At 39.9% G+C, this 18,670-nt stretch overlaps 1 protein-coding gene across 1 annotated transcript in view; it reads left to right on the forward strand.

Moving 5' to 3' along the window:
- The first annotated feature begins 696 nt into the window (after positions 1 to 696).
- The window catches only part of LOC109624099 (copine-8-like), a 59,980-nt gene continuing 42,006 nt past the window's right edge, over positions 697 to 18,670 (forward strand). The window contains exons 1-2 of the mRNA XM_020078596.2: positions 697 to 993; positions 16,090 to 16,130. Coding sequence (XP_019934155.2) covers positions 917 to 993; positions 16,090 to 16,130 — 118 coding nt within the window. The 5' untranslated portion in view covers positions 697 to 916. The remainder of the gene's footprint in view (positions 994 to 16,089; positions 16,131 to 18,670) is intronic.

Here is an 18,670-nt window from a genome sequence, read left to right on the forward strand (position 1 = left end):
ATATGATTAGTACATTTGTTCATTGTTCCTGTAAAATAATTAAATGAATGAACAATGTCATTATGAAGGTAACATAAAAGTAGTAATGATATTAATTAAAATGTTATTTCCAAAGACAAAATCAACCAATCAACAACTGAACTAAACCAGGTCCCAGTCTTATCAATAATGACAGTGCTTTAAATAACAATATCATAATGATGATGATGATGATAACATGATTTGTATAGCAGGTCATACAATGAAGTGTGTTAGAAGTTACATGCACGTAAAATACAAGGAACCAGTCAGAGATAAAACAGCATAAATAATTAAAACTTGATGTGCAAAATAAAACCTGCCCGATGATAATATTAGTCATATGAATGATAACAATAATAGTAATAATAGTAAAAGTAATGAGATAAATGAGATCGAATAAAGATGAGAACAGAGTACACTAAATACAGCATGTACTAATAAGTTGCCTCACGGATACAGACACACTACTTTGCCACTTTCTCCTTAAAGGTAGATTTATATGCTGTGTGTATTAGAAAGAGAGAGAGAGAGAGAGAGAGAGAGAGAGAGAGAGAGAGAGAGAAAGAGAGTGTGTGTGTGTGTGTGTGTGTGTGTGTTGCTCTCTCTCTCTCCTCAGGAGCACTGATGCGCACAGAGAGGAGCGCGCGACTCCGACGCCCTGCAGCTCCGCGTGATCGGTTCTCTCTCTCTCTCTGTGTGTCTCTCTCTCTCTCTCTGTCTCTCTCTCTCTCACACGTCAGGAGGCTCGTCGCGCTCGTCTCCCTCTTCCTCTCCACGCGAGGCTTCCCGTTCATTCATCCACCTTTTCCGCTGCTGTCGGCTCCTCTCATGCCGCCGTCGGGGCGCTGGATACGGGGCGCTTTGTGATCGACCGGTCGGCAGCTCGCTGGTGAACATGGCGTGCATTGGGGACGCGGACCCGTTCACCGCTGCCATACCTGCCACCAAAGTTGAACTCACGGTGTCTTGTAGGTGAGTAGAAAGTGCTGCTGCTTTACTTCAGTGCTGGGCACACCAATGAGGTGTTGAGCAAGTATCCACATTATCGTGCTGATTGACGGAGCAACTGTTGGTCACTATGGATGCACGGATGGATGGACGGATGGTTACGCACCAGATGAATGCTTTTATTGGTGTCATTGGATGCATCATTCGCAGGGGTCACTCTCATCTGTGTGTGTGTGTGTGGATGCATGATGAGGATTTCGGGACTGAGATGGAGACGCACAGGGAAGTGCAGCTGGGTTTTGTGCGTCTGTTGGCAGCACTGTGGCTCTGGGTGATCTTCCTGACGGAGGTCAGAGTTGCCAAGTCTCCCAGCTCTGACACAAGAGAGCTGTGGGAATGTATGTTTTATTATGACTGGAAATAATCACTTTCCTCTCAGAGTCAGACTTTGTTTCTCTATTTCATACATTCATGCTTCTTTCTGAGGATTGTGTGCAGAGACTGGATGAAATGTGCGCGAACAGCCTGTGTGGTTCAGTTTTACAACAGCAGCATCTATTTTCAAGCAGGCGCAGGTTTGTGACCATCAGTTACTCTATCCACAGACAAGTTGTCACGTTTGTTGATTGATTAGCGATTTCAATGGAAGACACCAATCAGCTTCTCCATTGTGAGGATTTAATGCTTCTATATATTTAATTGTAAAGGAAATAGCTATATTTTCCCTTTTCTATCTTCCATCAACTCACACATTTGTCATTTTCTGTGCACATTATTCAGCCTCCTGCAAATAAAATGTGTATTATTATTCACTGATCAGCTGATTATCTTTCAATACTGATACATTATGAGGTCAACAAAACATCACAATAAAGAGAAAAACGTATGGATGTACATATTGATGATATGATCACAAAAGACAAAGAAAAGCAGATAAGTGAAACTGAAACAAGGGAATTTATTAGCAATTGTTTTGAAGATTCAATTGCTGTTAATTGGCTTGATTATTTGATGAACTGTTTTAGCCTGTAACATATATTCTCCAGCTCTGTGGAGGGGTGGCCGCTATTCCTCCGAAAGATATTCCCTCATTCTGTGTTTTGATGATGGTGGTGGAGAGCGATATTATTTGCATTATGAGTTGACTGATTACTGATTATGTGTCATTATTGATTAGTTGTTAAAGTCATGTTTCAAAATCAAAATGAAATTCAGCGGTGTGCTTTTTTAAAATGTCGATGGAAATCGAGGGTTCACTCTTTCATAGTAACGGTTCTAGAGCTTATTAATAGACGCCCACTTATACAATTCTGATTTCCTCCCAGATGAGTGGTTTAGCTCTTTATCACATTAAACTCTGTCGATCCAAACATCAGAAAACGCATATCATATGACCATTCATGTACACTGCTCATGCATGTGCCAGTCTAAACAAACAGTAGATAATCTCCTCTGCAGTTGGTTGCCTAGTTGCAGAAAATGTATGAACAAGGAACAGCAATGGCAATGATGTTGAAGTGGTCCATTAGTGGTTAAGAAAATGATTTATTAGTTGCCGCTTTAAATATCAAACAATACAATGGAGGCATCTCCAGTCATTTGTTCAAGATTTTTCTTTACCCATCATCCACTAGTGTAATACCAACAATGATGTAGGACTGTCTGAGATGTTAATATTGTAAGAATCTGTCTTTCCTGGTAAAAGCTGCATCATTGTTTATGCACTGCACTGTTAAACAATGCACTTTATCCATCTGATCATTTTCATATTTCATGTGTCAGAAATCAAAATGTCCATCACAACTTCTCAATATTCAAGGTTTTTTAATTTATATTCAAATTATTATTCAAATAGTTTTGTCCAATTAAGTCCATTTCTGAAAAAGTAATTGTAATTTTTGATATTTGACACAGAAAAGCAGGAACATCCTCACGTTTAAGGGGGTGAAAAAAAGGATTTTTGATAAATCAACGAGTCAACTAATCATTGTAATTCAAAAGCTCCTGTACTTCCAAAATATCATTGATATTATAATGGCAGAAAATAATATCATAATATATATATCACAGTTTTATTAATGTGAAGGTATTTAATACAGTCATACATTTTGTCGGTTTTGTTTAGAGCTTTACTTAATGAATAATGAAATATTTTACTCTATTCTTGTAAAGCCTTTTAAACATATATCATGAACAGAAGAACAAAGACTTTGGACTGAATTATGTTTCGTCTGACCTTATAATCAGCCAGCTGATGCAAGAAACCGAGCTTCTGTTGTTGTTTCATGTCCCTTTAACATAAAAGCCTGATAATGACCTTAATGATTTGGAGATCAGAGCCTGTGATTTTTCTTCCAAAATGAGGAAGCCACTATCTTCAGAAAATAATCGTTCTTTGAAAATGATGACATCAAAAAAGGAAAGATCTTCTAAAGTCATACAGCTCATCTTTGTTGTCTTACAAAATGCAACACACACACAATGCTTACACATGCAAACACTATGTTTGAGCTCTGGCCAGGGCTGTGCGATATGACAATATTGTGTAATGAAAGAATAATGGTTCAAACTCAGACGCTGCAAGAGGCTTTTGCCTGTGGCACGCCATATGGCAAAGAATCATGAAGATGGAAGGAGGTAACAGCTGTAATGTGGATATGAAATGACCTCTACTAAGATATGAGATGTGGTCATATTGCACAACCTTGGCTCAAGCTCATGTTAGGCAATAAATAATCACAGAACATAGATGGATGGACAGTTAGTGTCAATAGTGTTGAATTGGTCTGTTTCAAAGGTCCAGTGTGTAAGATTTAGGTGAAAGGGATCTATTGGCAGAAATTGAATGTAGAATAATCCTCTTGATGTTTTCACTAGTTCGTTTCATCTAAATTGTATGAATTGTAGTTTTCTTTACTCCAGAAAAGGCCCTTTATATTTAAATACTTTATATTTACATCGAGGGGACCCTCTCTACAGAGGCCGCCATGTTTTTTACATTAGTCCAGACTGAACAAACTAAACACCTTTTGAGTTTTTATGACAATTAAAGCTACCACAGTTTCTTTTTCATGTTTGGAAGCAGAGGGTGAGGTGAGGGGTGTTCAGCTGCAACATGGAATTTCAACACTAGATATCACAAAATTCTACACAATGTACCTTTAAATCTTAAATATGGATATGGAGGTTTGAGTTTGAGGATCTTTAGCAGTGCCCATTTGAAACCTGCCTGTTTGGAATGGGCTGTTCGTTTGGCCTGTGGTGATGCTGGTAGCAGCTTTCTCTCTGCATCTTTAAAAGTGACAAAGAGCTGTTCACCTGTTTATTCAAAATTCACAGATTCTTGTACTTCTCAGTACACAGAATCGGAACTGGATAATCAGTGGTTGTTTCTGTGGCAGTGAAGGCGTGTTGGCGTGATCAACAACACCACTTATATGATGAGTCTCAGCTGCCGCTGAGCGCTCGGTCACCTGTTTCAAATCTCACCAAATTCAACACTGCACGTCCTTAACAATACACATGCCAAGAGAGAAGCCTATAAGAGTCAAGGTGTCAGTGTCTGTCAGTAGGAAACATACCATAGACCTTTGAACAGTTTAGCTTGCGATTGACAAAATGACACCACTGACAAAAAAAAGATCAGTTAACTGCTGTGTCTCTATTTCACCTTGAAAACTACTTTTGTAGATCTTAACCTTGAAATGTCAGTGACAGCGACCAAATCAGTAAAAACAATGTTTAAATCAGTTGCCACTTTCTGAACACCCAGCTACAACCAACCACATTGAATATTTATATTTATCATGCTGCTGTCATGCTGCTACAAAATGTGTTTGTAATATTTTATGCACAGGGTTATAGAATTAAACCACACCAGTTTTAGCTATGTAGGCTATGCACAATTAACTATTAACTCAGTGATTATATTCACATGTATGTGTTGTTTGCCAATCAGTTATGGACCCAGTTTGCATTATTCAGAGTGCTGGCATGGTTTATTAGAACATAGGACAGGATGTTGAATATCTCTTGTATGTCTGACGGTTTTCTGCACAAATTAAGTTACCAACTACTAGTAGATGTTCGCAGGTTTTAGCGACATCAAAACGGATCTTATGGACATAACTTCAGTTGTGTGTATCCTCAGTTTTGGCCTTGAAATCAGCGATACAAGCCAAATACACTGAGGCTAGAGGTAAATCTGACTGGCAAATGGCTTGTATGGCAGTACTATGCTCCAAAAGTCAGGTTATCTTGTCTCTGCTGCTTTATTTTGACAGTTTCTTTTTGTGAAACCAGCCTTTCAAAGCATTCCCACACTTAGGGGAAGTGTAATACTGAATCACTGTAGTACGCTGAAGGTGAAAATAAAAATGTTGGCAGCACATCAAGAACTTTTTCAACCCAAATCAAACAAACATGTAATTTGTTTGAAAAGATACAAACATGACTGTGAGAGATAGTGTACTATCACTCAAACATGTGTGGCCAGTGTAATGGCCATAAAACTGCAGTATTTTGCTTGAGATTGTGATGCAATTTATATTTAATTCTGTCATCTGTGACATAGAACCCACTTGCAGACCCTGATTCTCCCATTACACAATTAGCATAGCCTTGTTGTTATTCGCTCAGTTTCCTCATAGGTCAACAGGACATGCTATACGTCAAGTCAATTTCAAGAGCGCCCACCGATGGACCACAAGCCAAACTACTTCAAAGTTTTGGGAATAAAACGCGACAGTTTACACTACACTAAGATGTCACTGTTTGGTGTGTTGTTTGACCTTTCAACCGGAATGGACCTGGTGTACAGTCACAGTTTAAACTACTGCTTTTGCGCTGCATCCGATTGTTCTTTCCTTGATTGTTTAATTATTTCGTCTGAAAAAAGTACCACCATGATATCGTAGGGAGCTTTCACACCCTCTTTGTTTGGTCTGGACCTTTGGAATTCTCAGTTCAGTATGAACCAACATTTAGTCAGACACAAAGTTGTGGTCTTGAGCTGGAACAAACAAACCATGGTTTGGTGTGTTTGCAATGTGAAATTGTTTTTTTCAAACCGATTGAAGGAAATTGCGACAGCATTAAACAATAACACTAAGCAGATCTTCAAGTGTCTTGTTTTGTTCAATCAACAGCCAAAAATTCAATTTTCTCCAAAGTAACAAATACTAATAACGTAGATGAAACTGCCTGTTTTTGTCACATGCTTTGCTCAACCATTTAGTTTGATTATATTTATAAATGGAACCATAAGTGGGTTTCATTTGTCATCCATTTCCTCAGGCAGAGTCAACACAAAATTTACCAGCCCTGAGCTGGTGGGCGGTGTGATCTTACCACTCTGGTGTCTCTGCGTGTCAGCAAAGCTATTGAAACATTCAGCCCATCTTTCAGTGAAAGCCCGCCCTCACTCAATAAGTCCAAACCATCACCAGACTCATCACATGTGTAGTCAAGCAGAAGAAGTGACAGATTGATTAACTCAAGTCCAATACTGTGTGTGAGTGAGAAGAAAATGCAGTCTGCGTCACCAGCCACAGCAGCTGTTTGACTGATCAGCACCGATCAGAAGGCCTTGATTACACACACACACACACACACACACACACACACACACACAGCTTATCGGAGTTTGGTTTTGTGCATGGATAGTGAAACAGCGAGCCTAGCAGGCCTTTGAAGCAGCAGAATCAAATGAACCCCGCGGATCAGTCGATCATCTGCAAATGTTTAAGCACAAAGATGGCGGCATTCACGTCAGAACGGCTGTCCACTGATCTGCGTGGTCCACGGTGGAGAGATAGCTGTGACCTTTGGGCACAAAAGGTAGCAGGTGTATCCCATTGAAGGATCGACGTGTTGCTATGTGGCTCTATTTAAGCCGGACGATGACATGCTGAGAGGCCGGTCGATGTGTCACAGCCAATATTGCACTTTCCATGATGAAATGAAGAAAGAGACAGAAAGACTTATTGGAGCAGAGGAGGAATCTTGTGTCCATGTTTTTTTTAATGTTTTAGTTCTGTAGGGTAGCAAACTTTGGATTTCATCTTCATATAAACTGTTGATTATTATTTTAATTGACTGATTAATCATTTATTCTACAGGAGCGTCAAATATGTGGAATAATAAGTTGAACTCACAATGATGATAAACTACAAATACCTGAGACGCTAAAACCACAAATGTGATTTTTTTTAATATTTTTTACATATGACTCAAATGATCAGTTATATATAATAGATCTTTCATGGCAAATTTATAATTGATTATTAGATTAATTTGGTTCATTGTGACACTAGTTTGACATATATGATTATAGTTGATAATTTTAATAATAATACAACTGATATTAGTTGAGAATTTTGTAGCTTCGACCATAGTGACTACAATTCCTTAATTTTGAAGATTTAAACATTTAATATAAACTTTATGAAACTGCAAATAAAATCTAATATGTAAATGCTACGTATAAGAGATGAGTCAGTGACTTCTAGTGGTCTATAAGAACACTTTTCCTGTCTAAATCACAATGAAATTGATATTTTTGAAGATGTTCATAAATAATAATAGACAGAAAAGAGCCCATGTCGTCCCCCCCCCATTTCGCACAGGATTGTCTAAATTTAAAATGAGGAAAAACCTTTCTCAGAAGTAGACATTGCGGCTTTAAACTCCAGATTTTGTTCAGTCTGGTCTAATGTGCCTTCCTTTTAACCATCTTACACCCAAATGTTGTATTTTAATCATAAATAATTTCAGCCATGTCAGGGAGACACCATCAGGCTGCTATTGACGCTCTCTCGGGAACATTCAGCTTCACATAGTATGACGCTGTAGCCTCCAAGTGCTGTTGTGGCTCCCCAGAAAATTAAATCCGCAAAACACCAGATTTTTTCTAGTGGCGGCTGCAAGGTGACAGAATCTACTTTTAGCCTTTTACAGTTCATATTTTTACATTGCTCTAAAATCTAAAATCCATCCATTTTCTCAGATGGCGTTCACGATCTCTCTTGTCTCTAATGCATCTGAAAGGCACAAAATGGTTGCTTGCGATATAATATGTTGTTCCAGGTGACTCTGGCTAGTGCTGCATTGTGCTGCCAACAGTGTAAACTGTTCTTTAATTAATGACCATGTATGGCCGCTCAGGGGCTCATTCACATATTCAAAAGCAATATATTTGATTCTTTAGCAGCGAGGGGAACACAAACCCTGTGTGTTTGGGAGTTCTCTTTGTTTCTTTTACATCTTGAGCTTGTGTTGCTGTGATGGTTTAATGCACATAATGTATTTAAAGTTTGTCTTGAACTAAAGTGTACGTTCTAAATATTGCAGTGTATATGTAAATACATATGTTCCATTTACACCAACACAATCTCACTGTCACTCTGATCTCAGTGCTAAAAGAATAATTGAATTCACAGTGTCCACTAAGTCAACGTTATTGGCAGTTGTATTCAACTTGGATTTAATGGTGGCTGCTACATGTATTGTGACAATGACATCAAGAAAATGAACAATACATTTTACAGACAACTGTGTACACAGCAATCTGTAGTTTATAATCAGTGCTGCTGCTTCATTGTGCTTGTTCGTCTGTTGTTTTCTTCTTTTTACAGTAATTACTGTCTTAAGCACACAAAAGTCTTGACTTGATGTGTCTTAAAATTTTACATAATCAGCAAATTTGCACAAAACTGTAAACCTTTTTGGATTATTTTTTTTAAGGTTTTGTTTCTCCTGGTCTGCTGATTATTTCTATTAGTTCATGGATTTGAGTCTTGAGTCAGATGATTGCTATACACAGTCTGCATGTATATATACCAAATCTGTAGGGGAGGGACAATGTTTCTGGGGCTTGAAGTCTTCTGGTTTTTGTTTCTAGTTTGAACAATCACGTCTGAGCAGGTTTTGTTGCCTGCAGGTAAACAGAAGAAGTCGTCTGGACATAAAATACTTACAAAAGCTATCACTTTGTTTTGTGTGGAGAATTTTTTTTGACTCATGTGATAAAAGAAACTCGTCAGACTGTAAGCAGTGTAGGTAAGCGGAACACCGGATATCTCCAAAAGAAGAAAATTTGCAATTCCCCCGGAGGCTAATTCAGCATCAGCCAATATCTGATGGGCTTCAAGATTGGATGTTGCCTGGAAACCAGACCAATCATCAACCTTGTGTATGTTCCCTCTATCAGACGGGTTTAACCTCCCGCTTCGGTTCAAACTGATTTACATCCATCCTGAAACTGGTTGGACCAATCACAACCATTTTTGTAAAATGAGGCGGATTTGATTGGAAAGTAAGTGGAGAGTATATTTTCTTTAAAAGAAGAACAAACCACTACTACACAGTGTCATCTATTTACATTTCTGTGTCACTCTGAGCTACACCAGGTTTTATTGTTGTGGTTGGATGTTGGTCCATTGTTGGAAATTGCCTTTGGAAATAGAAAATCATTCATTTTTCATACTTTTGTGATCCTGTTGACAGTGTGAACTGCTGACAGTGACCACGTCAGTCTGGATCAAATGGAATATTTTCGTATGTTTTTATCATGTAGAATACAATCTAAATTTGTATGTATTCCTCTCCTGCGCCAAATCTGAATGGTCAGAGTGAAAACATCACTTGTGTATCATATCTGCTGCTGTGAGAGAGTGGGCACGTGCTTGCACACTCACATACAGTGAACTTATGTTTGGCGAAAAGGCAGGGTTTGTCTTTACACAACTGTGGTGGTCCAAAAACATCATACGAATAAGTGAGAAGAGAGTTTAATGGCAGCTACATCAGTTTTCATTATCATTTTAGATACAGTGCATTCCTAGTTTTCAGACCCTTTCAAGTTTTCCACATTTTGTTAGGTTTCAGACTTAAAATGGATTCAATTCATTTTTTCCTTATCAATCTACAAATTTCATCCACAATGACAATGCAAAAACAATATTTTGGAGTGTTTTGTAACTTGATTAAAAATAAAAGACTATAAACATACGTATCCAGACCATACACTTAGTACTTGGTTAAAGCACCTTTGGCAGCAATGACAGCCTCAGGTCTTCTTGGGAATGATCCTACAAGCTTGGCACACCTTTCTTTTGGAAGTTTTTCCCAGTCTTCTTGGCAGAATCGTTCAAGCTTCACCAGGTTGGATGGGGAGCGTCGGTGCACAACCATTTTCAGGTGTCTCCAGAGATGCTCTATTGGGTTAAGGTCTGGACTCTGGCTGGACCACTCCAGGACTTTCACAGAGTTTTCCTGAAGCCACTCCTGTGTTTTCTTGGTGGTGCGCTGTGGGTTTTAGTCTTGTTGAAATGTAAACCTTCGCCCTAGCCTGATTGAGAGCACTCTGGAAAAGGTTTTCACTCAGATTGCTCTATATTTTTCTGCATCCATCCTTCCCTCTATCCTGACTAGTCTCCCAGTCCCTGTCACAGAAAAGCATCCCCACAGCATGATGCTGATTAGACACTTCGTTTCATGGGACCAGAGGATTTTGCTTCTTGTGTTCTGAGAGGCTTCTGTTTGGCCACTCTACCACAAAGGCCTGACTGGTGGAGGGCTGCACTGATGGCTGTCCTTCTGTAAGGTTCTCCCATCTGCACAAAGGAATTCTGGATCTCATTCTTGGTTACATGTCTGACCAAGGCCCTTTGTCCCTGATTACTCAGTTTAGCTGGGCAGCCAGATCTAGGAACACTGTTGGAGGCTACTGTGCTCTTGGGCACTTTCAATGTTGCAGAAAGGTTCTTGTATCCTTCCCCAGATCTGTGTCTTGACACAATCCTGTCTCGCAGGTCTACAGACAATTCTCTCGACCTCATGGCTTTCACTGACATATACCATCAACTGTGAGACCATATATAGACAGGTGTGTGCCTTTCCTAAATGTCCAATCAAATCAAATCATATTTTATTTGTATAGCCCAAATTCACAAAACACATTTTGCCTTAGAGGGCTTTACAATCTGTACAGGGAGTGACACCCTCTGCCCACAAGCCCCATTGAATTCAATTATGCACAGGAGGGCTTCAAACAAGTTGTAGGAGCATCTGAAGGACCGTTGATAGACGCAGGAGGCACCAGAGCTCAGTTGCAAGTGTCATAACAAAGGGTCTGAATAGTTAAGTAAATGTTTCGATGTTTCGCTCATAAATATAATACATTTACAAAACACTCCAAAAACCATATCAAAATGTGGAAAACCTTCCAGTGCACTGTATGTTGTCATGTATGAAAAGATCTAAACTGAACACTGTAAGCAAACTGCTTGATTAATATATAATGATAATAATAATTATGAATAGCAGTAAACTTTAATTGTATAGCACATTTCATACAACAAATGCTGCTTAAAATGCTTTACACACAATGAAAAACATATATGAATTACAGGAGTAATTGAGTATTTGTGTAACAACGTCCCAAGCCTCTCGAGCCATAAAAGAGGTTGATGAATATAATGATGATCCATATAAGCGGTTTCCACTGTATCTATTAACACTTTTTTATCTATGTATAACTTCTCATACATTTCCAACAGATTATTATTTGTCTGCTAATAACAAAAACTAAACAAGTTCAGGTTCCATCTATGTGAATGAAAAGCTACTGGGCAGACACTTCTGTTCGCTCTCTCAGTCTTGCTGCACCTAGCTGCTTTTCTCTCAAGTGCATTGATTCTTGGCCTCAATGATATATGGCACAGTTTAGATGAAACACGACAAAGACCGCAAAACTAAAAGATCAAGTGGGCCTCCTGCAGGCTGCATTAATAAGTATTTGAAGGAGTCATTTAGCCTTATTAAGGCACAGGCCAGCTACTGAGATTCACCGCTGCCACCTTCCAGCTACTTTCCTCCACTGCGGTGATTACGGTCGACAGATTTAAAGCCAACATGTCCTTTAGAGTCCAGGGATTTTCTGCACTATATATTCAGCACAATATAACATTTTCATTTAGATTCTGTTTTAAGTTTCAATGCAAATAGTAAATTAATTCAAGATACAGTATGTAAAGTCAGAATCTATAATTCTTGCCTGCTGATATGTATTATGTAGTTTTGTTATATGTAAGTATGGTTAAAAAGAGTGTGTTTGTTTTCTGTTCTCAAAGTGATAATATTCATCTGGCTGCGCTGAAAAAAATGTATTCATCATCATCACTGTTGACAATATATATAACGATGTGAAGCATTTTTAATTTAATTTTTTTTTACAAAAAATGACAAGCTCCCCCATTGAAAACAATGCTCTTAAAGTTTGGCTAGTACTTCTGAATAATCGTGATGTGGTTATTATGGATGCCTAGCAGTTAGTCTTGCACAGCCCCATAAAGCCATAAAGCCAGAGTGGATATTTTGCAAAACAAAAGTATTCCTCTGCGTGGGGCCTCTAAATCGCAGTTTTAAGTCAGTCAAACAGACATTTTTTAATCTTTAATTTTCATCCTTCCAATGGATAAAATGTCAAAAACATTCATTTTTCTGTGCATTTACATAATGCATTTTGGTGTCATCAACATTGCCAACCATATACCAATTTCTTTACAATTAGTTAACACATTTTTACAGAGGGGAAAATATCTGTTCAAAAGATATCAGCAGTAGTGTAGACAAGGTCTTAAACATTGTCAGTGGTCTTAATGTAGAGGACTGATGCAGGACTGAAGCTTTACTGTTGAGCGAAGTCAATTAAACTTTGTATTGAATGTTGAATTTGAAATGTTTGTGTACTGCTGATGCTGTGACTTCCTCTCAGTAAAGCAGGATTCATTGAGTTTATTATTGAAGACACACTGCTTTGTAGTAGAACACAAACACTCACAGAGAATCTGGGAAAAATCATTGGGAGTTCAGCGAGGGTCTCAGGTGCTTCAGAGGTGGATTGATTGGAACAGCTCACAGTTTTCTTTAGACTCAATGGACCTTATTGATCTGCTGTTATCCTCCCAGCAGGCCCGGCTTGTGTTGTTCATTACCGTGGCTGTGTTAATTAGCTAGTTTATCGCTCCACAGAGGAAGGCCACTGCACTGACAGTAAGCAAACCTGCACAATGGCTTGTGGGGCTAAACGTCAAGCTGACTTGCGTGAGGTTACACAATGGAAGTGACTGCCCATGCTGCGATCCGGAGCTCTCTATCTGTGAGAAACAAGATGGTGGGTAGGAATTGTTGCTGAGGATGAACATTGGTGATGGAAATAAAGGAACATGCAAGATATAGAAGAACTCTTTATGAAAATACACAGTGGCAATTGTCGTTTTATAACTGCAGCCTATGGACAGCAAGCATATTCAGTGTTCCCTTGTTTTTTTTTTCAAGAACACATCTTGGAAAATGTTATCTCAATTGCTCTCGCTGATGGAAGCCCCCCACTTCTCCTCTCCCCTCCCCCTCCCACACATACAGGTATTTAAAGCTCCTGCTGCCATGTTTCGGCATGTGTGATGTAACTGGTGGGATTTCAAATGTAATTCTGGTGTCGAGGAGGGACCGCTCTCATAAATGTTTGATGAACCACGAGGCTCTCTGCTCGGACCGCTCCAGACGTTTCCCGGGCTGCCCGCGGTGGAAAGGGCTTTTTAAAGAGTCACCCGTCTCTATCAAGGCCAGGTGGAAGCCCTCAAGTGCACATGAATCAGGGGGCGGTTACCATATCCATATGAGTGTGTGCACTTCTGCCTGCAAACAAACATACAGTTGCGTCTCTGAGTTTTTTCCTCCTCTTGTCTTCACCACATCTATGTTCCCTGCCTCCTCTCACAATCCTCTGGGAGCCATCAGGGAACAGTATTTCTTTTTATTGGACATTTATCACATTTGGCAGGTGAAGTCGCCCACTTCTCACTCCTACACAATCTTTCAGACTTCCTGCCAGTCATCAAACACAGCCCTGATATGACTACGCCAGATTCCATCGCTTATTATCATTTATTTAGGGTTGCAGAGGCGGGGTAGGGTTGGAGGGTGTGCCCCGACAGCGAGGCAGCAGAGCATGGTGTTTCACCATCTGGGCCACACTGGGATCAGGACAACGCTAGTGCCTGATCTAGATACATCACTAGCCATCAACAGATTCTAGACACTCGCTTCTTGTCAAACAGGACAGGATGGGTGACAGAGTGCTCGCCCTGCAGCCCAGGGCACAATATGGACAAAGTCATGCTGCTGTGGTTGTTACAGCTTAAAGTAAAACTTAACACAAAGTCTCTTGTGAGAATCACAGCCGGTAGGGTTTAAAAGTGGCTGTGAAATGTTTATGTTTCTTATTTCATGGAGCGTAATGGCTGAGGTTTACTTAAATACAGGTCAGTTACAATGGACTCTAAAAAAATTCACAGTGGGAAAACAAATCTAACTGTCAAGTGTGGAATTTGTGTAAGACTATATCCATACACTTTAGTTTTAAAATGACCTCCTAATAGCGTTTAAGCTTCATATCAGTAATTACAGTGCATAGGAATACATCTGAAATCATGTGAATAATACAAGTCCATTGACGTACACTGGGTATGTAGGTGGCAGTGTAAACAGGAAGTGGACTGTCTAATCTGCAGTTGTTTTTTTATTTACAGAAATACTACAAACAAGAAACAACAACAATGAAAAGTAACGTAATGATGATGATGTTACTGAGTCATGACTTATGAATAATATAATAATTATATAATATATAAGAGCATGACTTTAAATATAAAAATATTTATAATAATAATATGAACCAATAAGGAAGACAATGTAGACGACTGTGTCATTGTGTCCAAACAGCTCTGTTTCTGGAATGATTCTGAGACCATGAAACACAACAAATATGCACTATCTATTTTTTTTGTGATGCAGGATGACAGAACAGCAATACCGCGGCCTCCACAGTTAATACTGTAACACATTAATAGCATATAATTATTCTGTTATCCAGCTAGAACAAGCTGTATGTTTTGAAAAACACAACAGTCCTATTTTATTGTCATTCAACTGCATGTGCCATGAGACTATTTTAGGCCAATTATGACCACGTGATGATATCTGCAGTAAAATTCAGGTTAGTTTAACTTGAAATATGAGGTGTGAGCCAGTCAGCTTATCGTTAGATAGTCCACAGGCTGATTTTAAGTCTGGATATTCTCTACAGGACATTTCAGAATAAGGACGAAAATTCAAAATTCATATTGTGGATATGTTTTTTTTTTTTTTTAAATGCCCGATGCTGTGATACAAAACAGTTGAAAGTTTATGTTTGTATTACCTTTAGATGTGGTGTAAATAACTGTCAGGAGCCCTACATGAGCAGTTTTTAGGATAATGTGTCCAGCTCTTCTTAAAGACCAAGCCTCTCATATGGTCTCTCTGGGTTCTGTGAAAGCTTTGTGGAGTTTTACTGTCGGATTTGGCAGGAGTACAAGCTGAGTGGGTGAAGGTTCACTTCTGGTCCTTTGGGTGTTGTCAGACTCGTCCCTGTCCTTCTGGCTACCTCCTCCTGAGACATGGACACTGTAAACAATTGACACAGAATGAAAACCACAAAGGCCCACCACCGGTGACGCAACTGGACGGGTCTCCCTTTTCTGAGCCTGAGTCGCTCCTCACTTTCTTTCTCCTCAGGTCTCAGGCAGCTGTAACTTGTCATCTTTGTGTGCATATTTAATTCCTTCAGAGCTGTTTAACCGCGGAGCGCCTCGGTGGCGCTGAGCATCTGCTCTGCAGTGGGGCACTTCTGTGCATTTATCCCTCCCCATGCAAAGAGGGAGGACCAGAGTGTCATGTAAATTTGATGGCAGCTTCCACTGTTGCTGTTGGCACCCAGGGAGTGCAAAAACGTGGAAAAATAGGTCCTCCCGCCTGCTGTTTCCCCCCCTACATTTGAAATATAAATGGGCCCCTGTTTAAAGCTCAATGTTTTTGTCTGTTTAATATTGCTGCCCCGATGACTTGAAGACAGGTTCTCTTAATCGATTTAGAAGAGGAGAATGGGTAAACAAGTTGTCAGTAAGGGAGCTAATTAGGCTCACTTTTTGATGTAATAACCTTCTTTGTTGAAGTGGGAGAGCTGTGGAAAACTGACATTTTTATGTTAATGTGTCCCTTTGTTTTCGTTTCTTGCAGAAATCTCCTGGACAGAGACACATTCTCCAAGTCTGATCCAAGTAAGTTCACATCCCATCTAACACACACACACACACACACACACACACACACACACACACACACACATCTATCTTAGTGAGGACACTCATTAGCATATATAACCCCTAACCTTAACCATCAAATCTAAATGCCCTAACCTAAACCTCATTCTGAGCCTAACCCTAAAAGCAAGTCTTAACCCTGAAACAGACGAAATGTCCTCTCTCTGTAGGTTGTGGGCTTAAAATAGTCCTCGCAAAAAGATTTCTGTACAAGTCCACACACACACACACACACACACACAAAATGTGATCATATACGAAATGTGAACACATACACCCTCTCCTAGCCAAGCCAAACACACATGCATATGTTCTTCTGGTCCTTACAGTCTGCATACAAACATTCCCTGCATGCAGGCATTTTTTAGTTGTAGAAACACACGGACACACACACCGGCATGTGCAATCTTCCTTGTTAGCGTGAATCAGTAGACATTTGCATATGTCAGGGGTCGTATTCGTCACTGTTCTCAGCTCCCAACGTGAGTGAGGGGAGCCAGATCGTCCTCATACACAAACCACCACTTCCCTCCTACATATTAAAGGACACACACACACACACACACACACACACACACACACACACACACACACACACACACACACACACACACACACACACATACACACTTACTCACTCACTCCCTTGACAACAGGGGTTCAATTTGGTAACTGGTCCCGTGGTTTTTAAAGGCCCAGTCTGCAATCTAACAGTAATTTGCCTGGATGGAGAAGTGTTGGGACAGAAGATGTTTTCTCATTTATGGGGATGGGGATGCCATATGAACACCAGTCCAAGGTATCAAACCTTGAAAACGGTCATGCACCTAAAAAGCGGTGTGGTCTGAACATATTTATAATCTATAACCTTTTTTTTTTTTTTATATGCCAGGATCAGAATACATAATATCAGCAAGATAATAAACTGACAAAATACTGAAAATAAAAATAGTTGTGTACATGAAGAAGTGAACCTGTACCCTGTAATTAAATCTAACTAAGGCCCATGGGTCAGGAGTATTGTACTGAATCAGTCCCATCAGTCATACCTTCAACCCGTGAGTGACAGACAGCAAGCTATGATTGGTTTGATTGCCAAGTCACTGCAAGAATTTAAGACACTGTGACCGTCATCACATGTGACACAGTGACCATCTCCAAAACCAACATCATCTAATGTGATCCTTGGATTATTATTCTTTCATCTGTCGTTTTTGATTTTCTTTTGACAGCATTTAGAATTGGAGTTTTTTTCTTTTTTGTAAAATGAAAAAAAACATTTCCCCTTCAGCCGTATAGTTGAAAATGTAAAATAAAACCCAGCCTGATTAAATGCTGAGAGGAGATCCTCTTTTACTCACATGCTTGAAGTCCTTCCTGCTTTGTTTTCTGTAACAGTCTGTGACATTTGTCTAAAAATACTAAAAACACTCTGGGTTATGCTGAAATTATTTCCAGTTGAAATATAATTATGCTTGTTTTTTATTTGTATCTCTATTTATCCAGAGTTGGGCCAGCATGCCATTGTTTTCAGCACCATCTTGCTCTATTCACTCAATGTAGAGCGCTTCGCCACCTGGCTGCTGTAGAGCGAACACTCTGGGTTTTTGTAAGGGTCGGTGATTGTGTGTGAACCCATAATTGACTAGTTTCACGAATTGCGGATGGACCTTTGAGTGTCAGACGGTGAGAGGGGAGGATGAGCATCCCTGCCCGCCCCAACATTTATGCAAGGAGGCACTTGTGTTGCGTCTATGTCTCTGCTCTGCTGACAGCACTGGCCCCAGTCACACAGCATTAGATCGCCTCAGCAGAGCCACACACACGCAAAAAGTGCACACATCCAGGGCCTCGGGCAGGCTCACGTACCATATTCATATAAGCTTCTAAAGCTGGACAATCCAGTGTTTCTGCTTTCTGTATGTTTGTGTGTTTGTTTGTGGGCTTATACGTGTGTGCATATCCATTGTTCCTGTGAGGCATGAACGAGGATGTGCTTTGATCAGTGTGCTTCAGCAGATTAAAGAGGAGCATTGCGCAGACAGTTATCATCATGAAAGTATTTACTGTCACTCTCTCCTACATTCACAACAGAAATGGTTGTAGCTCCTGCCCTCATTATCAGCCTGATGACTAGGAAGAGATGAAAGTGCGCTGGTTCTGATGCAAGGATGCATGGCTATTTATGGAGGATGATTGAAATATCACTTTCGCCCCCGCACAATAATGCAGAGACCATGTGTCATCCGATGCTTCATGGCAAGATTCAGGGATGACTGTATATTCAACCAGCTGAGCCCCCCCGCCCGCTGCACATCATCCACAACACAGCATATATAACATCCAGACTGACAAAACATGGCAAGTTTGAAGACTTCTGCCTCCATGCAAGACGTGGGGTATTTCGCTTCTTGTGTTCGCCTTTTAAACACGGCTGTGAGTCCGAAAAATTAGAGCATCAGTTTTCTACAAAATATTCATAAGAATATTGTGTATCT

Source organism: Paralichthys olivaceus, chromosome 7 (assembly GCF_024713975.1).
Source record: "Paralichthys olivaceus isolate ysfri-2021 chromosome 7, ASM2471397v2, whole genome shotgun sequence".
Lineage (NCBI taxonomy): Eukaryota > Metazoa > Chordata > Actinopteri > Pleuronectiformes > Paralichthyidae > Paralichthys > Paralichthys olivaceus.